Source organism: Bombina bombina, chromosome 7 (genome assembly GCF_027579735.1).
Source record: "Bombina bombina isolate aBomBom1 chromosome 7, aBomBom1.pri, whole genome shotgun sequence".
Classification (NCBI taxonomy): domain Eukaryota; kingdom Metazoa; phylum Chordata; class Amphibia; order Anura; family Bombinatoridae; genus Bombina; species Bombina bombina.
The window spans coordinates 196,841,684-196,858,739 of record NC_069505.1 but is presented as its reverse complement, the minus strand read 5'-3'; the positions used below and the strand labels follow the sequence as shown (position 1 = coordinate 196,858,739).

The 17,056-nt window shown below is 41.9% G+C and overlaps 1 protein-coding gene across 2 annotated transcripts in view; it reads left to right on the top strand.

The window, feature by feature from the left end:
- The first annotated feature begins 15,329 nt into the window (after positions 1 to 15,329).
- CAPRIN1 (cell cycle associated protein 1) overlaps positions 15,330 to 17,056 on the top strand; it is a 117,344-nt gene continuing 115,617 nt past the window's right edge. For both annotated transcript variants that reach the window (XM_053720538.1, XM_053720537.1), the window contains exons 1-2: positions 15,330 to 15,488; positions 16,562 to 16,702. In XM_053720538.1, coding sequence (XP_053576513.1) covers positions 16,562 to 16,702 — 141 coding nt within the window. In that variant the 5' untranslated portion in view covers positions 15,330 to 15,488. The remainder of the gene's footprint in view (positions 15,489 to 16,561; positions 16,703 to 17,056) is intronic.

The following is a 17,056-nucleotide window of genomic DNA, read 5'->3' as shown; positions in this document are numbered from 1 at the left end:
ATCAAGCCCTTTACACCGGCAAAAGTAGAATCTGGTGACGTAAGCATCGATCCGCCGGACTCAGTCCGACACAGATCGATTCTTATGTCACTCCAGATGTTCCGAACGCAAGTTCGGCACAATCTGACTACTTTTGGGAGTTATCAAAATCCCAGCAGGTACGCTCGGCACTTTTACGGCCCAGCGTACCTGGTTTTCAAACTGCTGCCCTGGAGGTGGCGGATCCCATAGGAATCAATGGGAGTCAAACCATAGCGAAAGTTCAAGTTCGCTGCTGCCTGACATCCCATTCATTCCTATGGGAAGTGTGTACACCTAACACCCTAACATGTACCCCGAGTCTAAGCACCCCTAATCTGCCCCCCTACACCGCCGCCACCTATATTAAAAATTTTAACCCCTAAACCGCTGCTCCCGGACCCCGCCGCAACTCTAAGAAATCTGTTAACCCCTAAACCGCCGCTCCCGGCCCCCGCCGCCACCTACATAATACCTATTAACCCCTAACCTGCCCCCCTATACCGCCGCCACCCCTTATAAATGTATTAACCCCTATCCTGCCGCTCCCGGACCCTGCTGCAACTAAATAAATAGTTTAACCCCTAAACCGCCGCTCCCGGGCCCCGCCGCCACCTATATTAAACTTATTAACCCCTAATCTGCCCCCCCTACACCGTCGCCATCTATAATATTTTTATTTACCCCTATCCTGCCCCTCCTATACCGCAGCAACCTATAATAAAATTATTAACCCCTAAAGCTAAGTCTAACCCTAACCCTAACACCCCCCTAAATTAAATCTAATTTAAATCTAACAAAATAAATTAACTCTTATTAACTAAATTATTCATATTTAAAGCTAAATACTTACCTGTAAAATAAACCCTAATATAGCTACAATATAAATAATTATTTTACAGGCAACTTTCAATTTATTTTAACTAGGTAGAATAGCTATTAAATAGTTAATAACTATTTAATAGCTACCTAGCTAAAATAAAGATAAATTTACCTGTAAAATAAAAACTAACCTAAGTTACAATTACACCTAACACTACACTATCATTAAATAAATTAATCCTATTTAAAACTAAATACTTACCTGTAAAATAAACCCTAAGATAGCTACAATGTAATTAATAATTACATTGTAGCTATTTTAGGATTTATATTTATTTTACAGGTAACTTTGTATTTATTTTAACTAGGTACAATAGTTATTAAATAGTTATTAACTATTTAATAACTACCTAGCTAAAAGAAATACAAAATTACCAGTAAAATAAATCCCAACCAGTAAAATAAATCCTAACCTAAGTTACAATTAAACCATCTTCAATCTTCTTTCTTCCGGCTCCATCTTCATCCCGCCGACGCGGAACATCCTTCCTCCACGACGAACTCCCGACGAATGACGGTTCCTTTAAGGGACGTCATCCAAGATGGCGTCCCTCGAATTCCGATTGGCTGATTGGATCAGCCAATCGGATTGAACTTGAATCTGATTGGCTGATTGAATCCTATCAGCCAATCGGAATTCGAGGGACGCCATCTTGGATGACGTCCCTTAAAGGAACCGTCATTCGTCGGGAGTTCGTCGTGGAGGAAGGATGTTCCGCGTCGGCGGGATGAAAATGGAGCCGGAAGAAAGAAGACTGAAGATGCCGCTTGATAGAAGACTTCAGCCGGATTATGGACCTCTTCAGCCCCCGCTTGGATGAAGACTTCAGCCGGATGATGGACCTCTTCAGCCCCCCGCTTGGATGAAGACTTCAGCTGGATGATGGACCTCTTCAGCCCCCGCTTGGATGAAGACATCGCCCGGATTGGATGAAGAATTCGGCTCGGCTGAGTGAAGATTCAAGGTAGGATGATCTTCAGGGGGGTAGTGTTAGGTTTATTTAAGGGTAGAACAGTGTAGTTAGTGTGGGTGCTTAGTGACAGGCTAGCAATAAAGCTGGGAAAAACCCGAAGAGCAGCGAGATCGGATGAGTGATAACTATCACAGTCCGCTGCTCATCTCCCCGTACTTGGTGCGCGGCTTTTTGACAGCTTTATTGATAACTTAGGCGAAATTTTGCAGGTCTGCGGCGGCGATGGTAAGCGAGCTTAGGCGGGCGTATTGAACCGGCGAAGGCAGGTAAAGTAGACGGCTTGATAACTAGGCCCCATAGCCTTCATTAGTTTCTTCAACGAGACAGCCATCAAAAGAGATTTTTATGTTCTTTATCCGCTATGGTTCAACAATGTACATGATTGACACAATCCATAATCCAAGAAAGTCATGATTTTAAACTTGTCTTATCATTCGCAAACGTGGATTACGTGCAAAATCAAATATTGCGGGACAACGTAATCCAATCAGACGGATTTAACATTTTGGCATGTGACGTCTTAAGCAACATGGCGCATTCCAAGATCGCGTAAAAACGTCATCCAATCAAAGGCGCATCCGAGATCATGTAAAAATGGCATCCAATCCAAAAACTCATTTTACAGCTTGGCATGTGACGTCTTAAGCAACATGGCGCATCCGCGATCGCATAAAAATGTCATGCAATCAAAGGCGCATCCGAGATCGCGTAAAAACAGCATCCAATCAAAGGTGCATCCGAGATCTCGTAAAAACGGCATCCAATCCAAGAACTAATTTTACAGCTTGGCATGTGACTTCTTAAGCAACATGGCGCATCCGAGATCGCGTAAAAACATCATCCAATACATCATCCAATACAAGGTCTCATTTTACAGCTTTGCATGTCAATATGAAACGTATTTATATTTTAAAAACTAGTATGTGCTATATTGTTATCTATAAATGTAACGCTAGATAACGTAATACTGTGATATATGAAATATAATCCATTGTTGGTAATAAGGATATATTTCATTAGAATCGGAGGATTATTAACTATTTAGGAAGCAGCAGGGTTTAAATGGACATGAAACCCACATTTCTCCTACATTGGTGTATCCGGTCCACGGCTTCATCCTTACTTGTGGGATATTCTCAATCCCTACAGGAAGTGGCAAAGAGAGCACACAGCAGAGCTGTCCATATAGCTCCCCTCAGGCTCCGCCCCCCCAGTCATTCTCTTTGCCGCTCTAACTAGTAAATTAGTGGCGAAAAATTCTGGTTTCGCAATAGTGGCGCGTAGAGCGCTTTGGCTAAAATCGTGGTCGGCGGATGTGTCGTCCAAAACAAAATTTCTTAATATTCCTTTCAAGGGTAAGACCCTATTCGGGCCAGAGTTGAAAGAAATTATTTCAGATATTACTGGGGGAAAGGGCCATGCCCTTCCACAGGATAGACCTTTCAAAGCTAAAAATAAGTCTAATTTTCGTTCCTTTCGCAATTTCAGGAACGGACCGGCTTCTACCTCTACAGCCACTAGGCAAGAGGGTAACGCACCCCAGCCCAAACCAGCATGGAAACCATTGCAAGGCTGGAACAAGGGTAAACAGGCCAAAAAGCCTGCTGCTGCTACCAAGACAGCATGAAGGGGTAGCCCCCGATCCGGGACCGGATCTAGTAGGGGGCAGACTTTCTCTCTTTGCTCAGGCCTGGGCAAGAGATGTTCCGGACCCCTGGGCACTAGAAATTGTCTCTCAGGGGTATCTTCTAGAATTCAAGGACCTTCCTCCAAGGGGAAGGTTCCACATGTCTCGCTTATCTTTAGACCAGATAAAGAGACAGGCATTCTTACATTGCGTAGAAGACCTTTTAAAAATGGGAGTGATAAACCCAGTTCCAACAGCAGAACAAGGACTGGGATTTTACTCAAACCTGTTTGTAGTTCCCAAAAAGGAAGGAACTTTCAGGCCAATTCTGGATTTAAAGATCCTAAACAAATTCCTCAGAGTTCCATCAATCAAAATGGAAACCATTCGGACAAGCATTACCAGTTCGTGGCTCTTCCCTTCGGATTGGCCACTGCTCCCAGAATTTTCACAAAGGTGCTAGGGTCCCTTCTAGCGGTGCTAAGGCCAAGGGGCATTGCAGTAGCACCTTAACTAGACGACATTTTAATACAGGCGTCGTCCTTTCACAAAGCAAGGGCTCATACGGACATTGTTCTAGCCTTTCTAAGTTCTCACGGGTGGAAGGTGAACATAGAAAAAAGTTCTCTGTCCCCGTTCACAAGTGTTCCCTTCCTGGGAACAATAATAGATTCGGTAGAAATGAAAATCTTTCTGACAGAGGTCAGGAAATTATAACTTTTGTACACTTGTCGAGTTCTTCAATCCATTCCTCAACCCTCCATAGCTCAGTGCATGGAGGTAATAGGACTAATGGTTGCGGCAATGGACGTGGTTCCTTTTGCTCAAATTCATTTAAGACCATTGCAACTGTGCATGCTCAAACAATGGAATGGGGATTATGCAGATTTGTCTCCCCAGATTCAGATGGACCAGCAAACCAGAGACTCACGCCTCTGGTGGTTGTCTCAGGATCACCTGTCTCAGGGAATGAGTTTCCGAAGACCGGAGTGGATCATTGTCACGACCGACGCCAGCCTCTTAGGCTGGGGCGCGGTCTGGAAGTCCCTGAAGGCTCAGGGTCTATGGTCTCGGGAAGAATCTCTTCTCCCGATAAACATTTTGGAATTGAGAGCGATATTCAATGCGCTCTAGGCATGGCCTCAACTAGCGGAGGCCAAATTCATCAGATTTCAGTCGGACAACATGACGACTGTAGCGTACATCAATCATCAGGGGGGAACAAAGAGTTCCCTGGCGATGAGGGAGGTATCCAAGATCATCAAATGGGCAGAGGATCACTCCTGCCATCTATCAGCATTTCACATCCCAGGAGTGGACAACTGGGAAGCGGATTATATGAGTCATCAGACTTTCCATCTGGGGGAGTGGGAACTCCACCCGGAGGTTTTTGCTCAGCTGACCCAGCTATGGGGCATTCCAGATCTGGATCTGATGGCGTCACATCAGAACTCCAAAGTTACACGTTACGGGTCCAGGGATCCCAAGGCGACATTGATAGATGCCTTAGTAGCGCCTTGGTCGTTCAATCTAGCTTATGTCTTTCCACCGTTTCCCCTTCTCCCCCGGCTAGTAGCCAGGATCAAACAGGAGAAGGCTTTGGTAATTCTGATAGCTCCTGCGTGGCCACGCAGGACTTGGTATGCAGACCTGGTGAATATGTCATCGGTTCCACCATGGAAGCTGCCTTTGAGGCAGGACCTTCTAATTCAAGGTCCATTCGAACATCCAAACCTAGTTTCTCTGCAACTGACTGCTTGGAAATTGAACGCTTGATTCTAGCTAAACGTGGGTTTTCGGAATCAGTTATAGATACTCTGATCCAGGCTAGAAAGCCTGTCACCAGGAAAATTTACCATAAGATATGGCGAAAATATCTTTGCGGGTGCGAATCCAAAGGTTACTCATGGAGTAAGATTAGGATTCCAAGGATACTATCTTTTCTCCAAGAAGGATTGGAGAAAGGTCTGTCAGCTAGTTCTTTAAAGGGACAGATATCTGCTCTGTCTGTTTTGTTACACAAGCGTCTGGCAGCCAAGCCAGATATTCAGGTGTTTGTACAGGCTTTAGTCAGAATCAAGCCTGTCTACAGACCTGTGGCTCCTCCATGGAGTCTAAATTTAGTTCTTTCAGTTCTTCAAGGGGTTCCGTTTGAACCTCTACATTCCATAGATATTAAGTTACTATCTTGGAAAGTTTTGTTTTTAGTAGCTATTTCTTCTGCTAGAAGAGTTTCTGAATTGTCTGCTTTGCAGTGTAATTCACCCTATCTGGTGTTTCATACAGATAAGGTCGTTTTACGTACCAAACCTGGTTTTCTTCCAAAAGTGGTTTCTAATAAGAATATCAACCAGGAAATAGTTGTTCCTTCTCTGTGTCCTAATCCAGTTTCTAACAAGGAACGTCTGTTACACAATCTTGATGTGGTTCGTGCTTTAAAGTTTTATCTAAAAGCAACTAAAGACTTCAGACAAACATCGTCCTTGTTTGTCGTCTATTCTGGCAAGAGGAGAGGTCAAAAGGCGACTGCGACCTCTCTGTCTTTCTGGCTGAAAAGCATCATCCGGTTGGCTTATGAGACTGCTGGAAGGCAGCCTCCTGAACAAATTACAGCTCACTCTACTAGAGCTGTGGCTTCCACATGGGCTTTCAAGAATGAGGCTTCTGTTGAACAGATTTGTAAGGCAGCGACTTGGTCTTCACTGCATACGTTTGCCAAATTTTACAAATTCGATACTTTTGCTTCTTCGGAGGCTATTTTTGGGAGAAAGGTTTTGCAAGCAGTGGTGCCTTCCGTTTAGGTTACCTGACTTGTTCCCTCCCTTCATCCGTGTCCTAAAGCTTTGGTATTGGTTCCCACAAGTAAGGATGAAGCCGTGGACCGGATACACCAATGTAGGAGAAAACAGAATTTATGTTTACCTGATAAATTTCTTTCTCCTACGGTGTATCCGGTCCACGGCCCGCCCTGGCATTTTGGTCAGGTTTAAATTTATTTTTTGTAAACTACAGTCACCACTGCACCCTATGGTTCTCCTTTTTCTCCTAACCGTCGGTCGAATGACTGGGGGGGGCGGAGCCTGAGGGGAGCTATATGGACAGCTCTGCTGTGTGCTCTCTTTGCCACTTCCTGTAGGGATTGAGAATATCCCACAAGTAAGGATGAAGCAGTGGACCGGATACACCGTAGGAGAAGGAAATTTATCAGGTAAACATAAATTCTGTTTTTATGTTACACGATTATGTACGAGATTGCAATTTGAACTACCTTTTCAAATTTAATGATATTATTTAAATTTGATTCTTTCTCTTGTTATCTTTTGATGAAATGTGTTTAGAGGTAATCTCAAGAGCAGAAAAAAACTATGTTCTAACTGCTGATTGGTGGCTACATATATATACTGATTGTCATTAGTTCGCCTATGTGTTCATTTAGAAACCAGTAGTGCCCTGCTGCTCATTAAACCAGGATACAAAGAGACTGAAGAAAATTTGAGAATTTATGGAAATTAAAAAATCGTATGTTATACATAAATGAGAAAATAGATTATTGTGTTTCATGTCCCTTTAAGTGAGAAATAATGCTACGAGATACATTATGAAAATCGGGATTGGTTAAACATACTGGGCTCTATTTATCAAGGTCTGGCGGACCTGATCCGACACTGAGGATCAGGTCCGCCAGACCTCGCTGAATACGGCGAGCAATACGCTCGCCGTATTCAGCATTGCACCAGCAGCTCACAAGAGCTGCTGGTGCAACGCCGCCCCCTGCAGACTCGCGGCCAACAGGCCGCCAGCAGGGGGGTGTCAATCAACCCGATCGTACTCGATCGGGTTGAATTGTGGCGAAGTCTGTCCGCCTGCTCAGAGCAGGCAGACAGGTTATGGAGCAGCGGTCTTTGTGACCGCTGCTTCATAATTGCTGTTTCTGGCGAGCCTACAGGGGCATCAAGCTCCAATCGGAGCTTGATAAATATGCCCCTATATGTTAACTATAGCTCTGGTGTCCATCTTTCCGCTTTAAAAAGGGACACATGAGAAATACATATGTCAGGGATGTTTTCAGATATGTTTAAAGATTTATTTGGAATAAGAATAATGACACATGTATTTATCATATGTGTCACTTATTCAAGTTGAAATATGGTCAGCCTACCTATAGCAATATATTGTTGGATAATTAAAGAGAAACAATAATAAGAGAAAGATATTAATCATCTAAAATATGCGCATTACACACAGTGATTGCTTTTGTTGGACTACTACAATAAGATATAAGTGAAATTGGAATACATGTGCTTTCAACATTCAAATAATAGTCGGCTAGATTACGAGTTTTTGTCGGTAAGGCTTGCGGTGCTAACAAGCATTTTTTTCTCACCGCTCACTTAAGACAGCGCTGGTATTACAGGTTCTTCTAAACCCGGCGTTAGCCGCAAAAAAGTGAGCGGAGAGCAACATTTAGCTCCACATCTCACCTCAATACCAGCAATGCTTAAGTCAGCGGTAAGCTGGCTAAACGTGCTCGTGCACGATTTCCCTATAGGAAACAATGGGGCTGAGCTGGCTGAAAAAAAACCTAACACCTGCAAAAAAGCAGCGTTCAGCGCCTAACGCAGCCCCATTGTTTCCTATGGGAAAATACATTTTACGTCTACACCTAACCCCCTAACGTGAACCCTGAGTCTAAACACCCCTAATATTACACTTATTAACCCCTAATCTGCCGCCCCCGACATCGTCGCCACCTGCATTATATTATTAACCCCTAATCTGCCGCTCCGGACACCGCCGCCACCTACATTATATTTATTAACCCCTAATCTGCCGCCCCCAACATTGTCGCCACCTGCATTATATTATTAACCCCTAATCTGCTGCTCCGGACACCGCCGCCACCTACATTATACCTATGAACCACTAATCTGCTGACCCCAACATCACCAAACCCTACATTATATTTATTAACCCCTACTCTGCTGCCCCCAACGTTGCAGCAACCTAACAATTATTAACCCCTAATCTGCCGCCCCCAACGTCGCCACCACTATAATAAAGTTATTAACCCCCTAAACCTAAGTCTAACCCTACCCCCCCCATTTAAATATAATTTTAAATAATGTAAATAAAATTACTACAATTAAATAAATTAATCCTATTTAAAACTAAATACTTACCTATAAAATAAACCCAAAGATAGCTACAGTATAACTAATAGTTACATTTGTATCTATCTTAGGGTTTATTTTTATTTTACAGGCAAGTTTGTATTTATTTTAACTAGGTACAATAGTTATTAAATAGTTATTAACTATTTAATAACTACCTAGCTAAAATAAGTACAAATTTACCTGTAAAATAAAACCTAACCTAAGTTACAATTACACCTAACACTGCACTATAATTAAATTAAATCCCTCAACTAAATACAATTAAATACAATTAAATAAAATAAAGTACAAAAAAACCAAAACACTAAATTACAGAAAATAAAAAAATAATTACAAATTTTTAAACTAATTACACCTAATCTAATCCCCCTAATAAAATAAAAAAGCCCCCCAAAATAATAAAAATCCCTACCCTATACTAAATTACAAATAGCCCTTAAAAGGGCTTTTTGCGGGGCATTGCCCCAAAGTAATCTCTTTTAACTGTAAAAAAAAAATACAATACCCCCCAACATTACAACCCACACACCCAACCCTACTCTAAAACCCACCCAATCCCCCCTTAATAAAACCTAACACTAACCTATTGAAGATCACCCTACCTTGAGACGTCTTCACCCAACCGGGCAGAAGTGATCCTCCAGACGGCCAGAAGTCTTCATCCGATCCGGGCAGAAGAGGACCTCCGGATGGCCAGAAGTCTTCATCCAGGCGGCATCTTCTATCTTCATCCATCCGGAGCGGGTCCGTCCATCTTCAATCTAGCCGACGCGGAGCATCCTCTTCAAATGAAGTCCAACCGAAGAATGAAGGTTCCTTTAAATGACGTCATCCAAGATGGCGTCCCTTCAATTCCGATTGGCTGATAGAATTCTATCAGCCAATCGGAATTAAGGTAGGAAAAATCCTATTGGCTGATGCAATCAGCCAATAGAATTGAAGTTCAATCCTATTGGCTGATCCAATCAGCCAATAGGATTGAGCTTGCATTCTATTGGCTGTTCCAATCAACCAATAGAATGCGAGCTCAATTCTACTGGCTGATTGCTTCAGCCAATAGGATTTTTCCTACCTTAATTCCGATTGGCTACCTTAATTCTATCAGCCAATCGGAATTGAGGACGCCATCTTCGATGACGTCATTTAAAGGAACCTTCATTCTTCGTTAGGACTTCATTTGAAGAGGATGCTCCACGTCGGCTGGATTGAAGATGGACCCGCTCCGGAAGGATGAAGATAGAAGATGCTGCCTGGATGAAGCCTTCTGCCGTCTGGAGGACCTCTTCTGCCCCGATCGGATGAAGACTTCTGCCGTATGGAGGACCACTTGTGCCCGGCTGAGTGAAGACGGCTCAAGGTAGGGTGATCTTCAGGGGGTAGTGTTAGGTTTTTTTAAGGGGGGATTGGTGGGTTTTAGAGTAGGGGTGTGTGGGTGGTTGGTTGTAATGTTGGGGGGGGGTATTGTATTTTTTTACAGGTAAAAGAGCTGATTACTTTGGGGCAATGCCCCGCAAAAGGCCCTTTTAAGGGCTATTTCTAATTTAGTATAGGGTAGGGAATTGTTTTTATTTTGGGGGGCTTTTTTATTTTATTAGGGGGATTAGATTAGGTGTAATTAGTTTTAAAAATTGTAATTTATTTTTTATTTTCTGTAATTTAGTGGGTTTTTTTTCTCGTAATTTAGTCTATTTAATTTAATTGTAATTAGTTAGCTATTAAAGTGGATAGTTCCTATTATGTTAAGTGTACATTGGCCTAAGTGATTTCCATCTTGGTCATGTGCATCCGAGCTAAAATATACAAGTAAAGAAAAGATTTCTATGCAATTCTCAATTATCCCCCTAAAGCATGACACATCATAGAAGTTGGAATAGAAATAATAATTCAATGACCACAAAAAATAATAACTGTGTAACATGGATATATCCATACTGGATATGTTATATTTAAAACAGAAATACAATGCAGAAAAAAGAAAATTTATATTAAAAAAAGTTACTTACAACCAATAACTTGTGGTATTGGTAAAATACACATTAGATTGATTGTGCATAACAGGAATAATACTATAAATATGTTCTATATTGAAAGTGTATGAGGATATGCCTAGGGGTTACCTCAGGCCTATCCCTGAGTACAGAATAACTACTTGCACATACAATTTTAACTACATATAAATTGATAGCAAAACTTAGGGTTTGGTCAACTGCCATTTCTTATGTCTATCTTGTTTCATAAAGAAAACATAAAGCGTTCTTTAAAACAGTACATGTAGAGAATTATACTCATCTCCAAGTCGACTTCATCACGATGATATCTTACAGGTGAGAATCTTCTCCAGCTAGAAGATGATCGTGTTTTTTGCTTTTTCTTAGGGATTTTTGACCATTTTTCCTTAGATGATAAGTCTTGCTGCAAGGAATTGTGAGGTGTTTTGTTTTCTTGAGACAGGGTTGGTAGCTCCGGACAGTCCAATTTTAGGTACTTACATATCTCTGGAATTTCGGAGGGATTACTTAAAAAGATTGTTCTACTTTCGTGCTGGATATGCAGGGCAAACGGGAATCCCCATCTGTAGGAGATTTGATTCTTGCGCAACCGTTGCGTGAGAGGGCGTAATGCGTTGCGTCGTTGTAGAGTTCTCAGGCAAAGGTCTTGATAAAACTGTATGACTGATCCTTTAAATTTAAAGGTAGGATTCTTCCTGGCCGCAGCCATTATCTCTTCCTTTTCCTGAAAGCGAAACATTTTTACTATTATATCCCTGGGGGGATCCCCTTTCTTTGGTTGTGCTCTAAGGGCTCTATGTGCCCTTTCCATCTGAAATTTGCTGGTATCTCTGTCTTCTGTGATGGTCTGGAACAATTGTAGAAGGAAGTCTGTTATTTCTGGTGCAGTTACCGTCTCAGGTACTCCTTTTAACCTTATGTTACAGTGTCTACCTCTGTTTTCCAAATCCTCCATTTTATTATTGATGTCATCTATTTCTCGTTGTTGGGAGATCTGTTGTTATAAATTGGATATGTCCTCTGTGATGGTATCTTCTTTGTCTCCTAACGATTCCACTCTGGTTCCTAATTCTAGTATATCTTGTTTAATGTCCGCCAAGCTATTGGTTACAGTATTTTGTAGAGTATCGTTTTTCTCCAGCATTTTGTCAAAGATGTTGGTAATATCTTGCTTAGATACTAGATTGTGGAGATCTGCTTTTGTGACAGGGGTCATATCCATATTGTCAGCTTGCGGTTCTAAGTCTGAATCCATTTCCTCCTCTAGTGGTGAGGCCTCTCTTTCTGGAGTTTTCCCTCCTTTGGTGGGTTTAAAAAAGGGGTGTTGTGTAGCAGATTTAGACACGGACTGTGGTTTGTTTTGCTTTCTAACCGACATTGTTCATGTCCAGAGAAGTAGATATTGCACAGGTATTTTTAGATTACACAGTGCCCCTGCCTACTGGAACCAGTGTGTTAAAAAATGCCAATAAGATTTGCTTCCTTTTGCTAAGCAGCAACGTGTTGCAGCTCTTTAGTGCTTACTGCTCCTCACGTGGGTGCCAATGATATCTCAGTGATGTAAGATGAGGACAGATTTGTATATAGTAGTGTAGTTACACCCGTTCAACAAGTCAGTTTTGGCTATTAAAACGTATTTTATTTGCTCCAGATGTACATCACTATTCCTTCACCGCCTTATGATTTGCTTAATAAAGTAGTAATACTTTTGTGTTGTATCTCATTATTCCTTTGTTACTCTGTGAGTGTAAGGAATCTTTACTTCATCCTATATATGTTCGTTGCATAACTTATTATTGCCATCTCCTCCATATGCTTCTAGCCACCTTTTCAGTGGGTTTAATTAGTGTAGGTTGTGGGCCCAGGCTGCATCAAAACTGCGGCTGTCTTGATGAAGTGTACTCCACTTGTGTATTAAGGCATGTGGCCTTTGAACCCGGTGCTCGCCTGTCTCCCCTTGCACCTCTATTAGCGGCTATGTGTAACAAAGAGGATCAAGTCTTACCCAGCTTACCGGAGGTGTGAGCGTAGCTCGGGTAGTTTCCCCAAAGTTCTATCTGACCGCTCAAGGCTGTAGCGTGTGTCTCTCTGCTGGGCGCAATGCAAGGTTGCTAAGATGGCAGATCCGTCAGCAAAAGCACTGCGCAGTTGGATTCAAATCTGATTTTCCATCTCTATGTCTCCTTATCTCGGATAGAGCAGATCAGCCATCAGTGGGTCCAGGGATATCCGCTCCACAAGTTACACTCATTCAGGGTATCGTAAGGTGAATTTAAGACACGTTCATTATCCTTTATGCACGGAGCTCAGTGATTAAGCTGCCACCACTGAGCTCTTCCAGGCTCCGCCCCATCCAGTGATTTTTAGATAACAAAATAACAAGAGCAATGATACTTTTTTATTGGACTATGTACGGTTAATCCAAGAAAAAGGTATCATTGCTCAATGCAATACTCTTGTTATTTTGTTATATATATATATATATATATATATATATATATATATATATATATATATATATATATATATATATATATATATATATATATATATATATACATACACGTTGATTGGAGTATCCATGTTAGTCCAGAGATTTAGATATCAAAATAACAAGAGTATTGCATTGAGCAATGATACTTTTTTATTGGACTAACTATACATTTATAAGTTGACAAGCGTTCGGAAGAGTTCCTTCATTTATCAAGTCTGAAGCAATACTGACCAATTCAATGGAATTTACAGATTATATCTTAAAACACAGAATAGCTAAGAAGACAGAAAGTGCAGGGAGAGGAGGAGGTGTCGTAAAAATCATGAGGGGGGCTTAGGTAACAGGCAAACAGTGTCCAGTGTAGGAGAACAGACAGGGGAAATATATAGCTTTACATAGAGCATATACTGACATAAAGTTATATATCAACATTGAATCAATATCTATAAAGATGTGAAATTGTATATACAGGGGGAATACAAAAGTTAAAAAAAAAAGACAAAAAGTGTGGACATAGGCTTACCTGTGTACCTATGTATAAAGAATGTGGAATATACAATGCAATTGACTAAATGAAAGTACATTAAAAAAATGTTTGATAATGTGTTAAGAATCCAGAGTCCGCATTTAGTCCAGAATTAAACAAGTTAAAGTGCATTATCATTTTCATTTCAAAGATTTTTCTTTCCATGGTGTTTTTGAAGTTGCCTCTGAGAATTTTGAGGTTTTGGATGGAGTGGCCAGGTTGGGTGAAATGGTGACCAACAGGGGTATTTTGTTTCACAGTGGTTTTTGATTGAGTGTCTGTGTAAGTTTTTGGCTTGTTTCTCCAATATAGCATCCCACTTCACATGCAGTGCAATGTATCATGTATACCACATTTGCAGATATACATGAATTATTTTGAGTGTATATATATATATATATATATATATATATATATATATATATATATATCAGGGCTCAAAATTTCAGGTTGTAAGTTAATAGCCAGTCCAAAATGTTACTCGCCACTTCTGATCCTACCCTCTACCTGCTCACCCCACCCCCTCTTTGCATATGTTTTGCCACTGTGAAACACATTGTGCGGTAATTTTTAAATATTTTTATTTATACCATAAATTAAATAATGCTACATACAGCAATATATTACAAAATATGTGCTTAACAGCAAACATGAACTTGGTGCTTCTGGGTAAGACAAAAGCTGGAAAGAAATAGAAAGTTGTTGAAGTGAGATAGTGGAGAAAGAGAGTGCTGATTTTCTTTTAATAATTATCTCTCCCTTCTATATTTAACTGTTTTTTCTCCCCTCCCTCCTGTCTTCATACTCTCTTTTTACCCTCTCCCTTATCTCTCAAGCCATAATTTCTCTTTACACTCTTTCTTTCCCCTCTCTCATATCTCTTTACTCTTTTTTCTTTCACTCTCGTAAAGCTATCTTCTTCTACACTTTTCCTTTTCCTCTCCAATCTCTATCTCTCTCTGCCCCCGTTTACCCTCTCAGAAGCACTAATGGTGTTCCTACAGCAGAGTTGAATAACATATCCTTGCCCTTTCTAGGGTATATAATATCCCTTCAGATAATATTTTTAGCACATAGCCCAAAATGTGTGTTTGGCAATGCTTCAATAGGAGTGTACATTTTACAAATGTGCTAACTTCGCTACTTTCAACACTCCACCAGACTTCAGACCATGAGTGAATGTTGATTAACATTAACTCCCTAACTTTCACTCGCCACCATTAAATATTCACTCGCCAATGGCTAGTAAAGAGTGGAAATTTTGAGCCCTGTATATATATATATATATATATATATATATATACCTAAGGGCCCTGCTACACACACTAAGTGCACCAGTGCCAGTGAACGTCACGAGTAACTTTACTTAGTACTGAGGAGCCATAAGGAGTAACAATAAAGTAGCACCTATCAGACAGGCACTAACACGGTCAGCCCCGCACATGGCCTCTCAAGCCGGGGTCCTCAGACGGCCCAGTGCAGCTCCCTATTGTGTGATTAGGTGTTTGTGCTGCGCTTGACGAGTTGTGCAAATCGGGATTAGTCGGTTACCGAGCACAGTGAGCGGTCGGCCCACAAACAGCAGCAGGCCGGGCGGTGAGCCCTGACAGTGAGCGCGAGTGAAGCAGGCGGTGTGCGGACAGCTTCGTGTTAGGCCCCTGGCCGTGTAAATCCCTCCGCTTCCTGTGTGAGGGCCTCATTAGCTCGGTGCGGCGGCAGCGGCGGGGCGGTCACTGCTCTCTCACAGCGTCACAGCAAACCAGCCAGTGCACACAACCGGAAAGGTGAAGGTTCGGCGGGGTTGGTCCCCAGGGCTACAGCTTAACCCTGTGCGCGCCGGATAGGGCCCGGCACATTGTTACATTACTGTTTAACCCCCCAAATGCCGGAGAGGGCTCTGTCCGCAGTTTGTTACAGGGATGGGAATTAACCCGGTACATGCCAGGCTGGAAACTCGATACAGGGCTGCACTCGGTTAACCCGTCACATGCCGACTTGGTCCTCGTCGCATTATTATATTAGGGGTTAATACTGGGTAGGGTATCTGCTCCTGCGTAACAAGATAGTTTTAACCCTTTACATTCTGGAGAGGGATCTTGCTCCTGTGTAACAGGAGAGGAGAAATTAACCCCTTACATGCTGGAGAGGGGCCTTGAGTCAGTGTAACATGAGATTAACCCCTTACTTGCTGGAGAGGGATCTTACCCTGAAAAGGGTAGTTAAATATTACGGTTTAAAAGTCCTGTCCCCCACCCTGGCATTAGATTCCCTGCATCACAATCAGAAGTTTAAGGTATCCACTGGTCTCAAAAACACCATTACTAAGTGGCATTTGTGCTACAATAAATTTCTCTTATAAATTTAAATAATTTAGTGAATCACATTATTGCATTATCACATCCAACTAATTAGTGGCCATGCTTTCTTATTTGTTGCTGCACTCTCTGATATAATGGAAAAGTAGCTTGTTAAAGGAGTCTTTGGCTGCTGAGGAATTAATTTGTCCTTTAACAAAATAATGTGGCCTTTATTTACAGTCCTGCCTAAGTTAAGGGGTTAACTTATCCTCTTGTAACAATGTTGTGCAAGGCCTGTTTACAACTCAGGTATTCAAGGGGTGAACGTCACATGTAATAATATAGTATGGCAGAAACCATCTTTGCAAATATTTACAGTATCTTGGCACCCAAAGAGTTAATTCTGTTCTGTAACAATGTTGTCTGGCAGAGAGCCAGAATGTTTTCCTGTGCTGTTCTCTTGGCAGAATTGGGGGGGGGGGGGGGGTTAGTATTTACATCGGGACTGATATGTTTTGTACACCCAAATAATTTATATGCGCATTGTTTTGTTCTCCCAGATGCCCTCAGCCACCAGCAGCAGTAAGGCAGTGCCAGGCACTGGAGATGCAGCACCAGGTACCGGTAACATCCAGAGTGAGGCAATGAAACAGATACTGGTCGTCATCGATAAGAAACTGCGCAACCTGGAGAAGAAAAAGGTTAGTATTGTCAGCTGCGCCATCATGTGTATGTACTGCGCTAGTATATGACAGGTGGTATGTCTGTATATGACTGTGATACAGTAGGTAGATGTGCTGCGCTAGCGTATGACAGGCGGTATGTCTGTATATGACTGTGATACAGTAGGTAGGTGTGCTGCGCTAGTGTATGACAGGCGGTATGTCTGTATATGACTGTGATACAGTAGGTAGGTGTGCTGCGTTAGTGTATGACAGGTGGTATGTCTGTATATGACTGTGATACAGTAGGTAGGTGTGCTGCACTAGCGTATGACAGGCGGTATGTCTGTATATGACTGATACAGTAGGTAGGTGTGCTGCGTTAGTGTATGA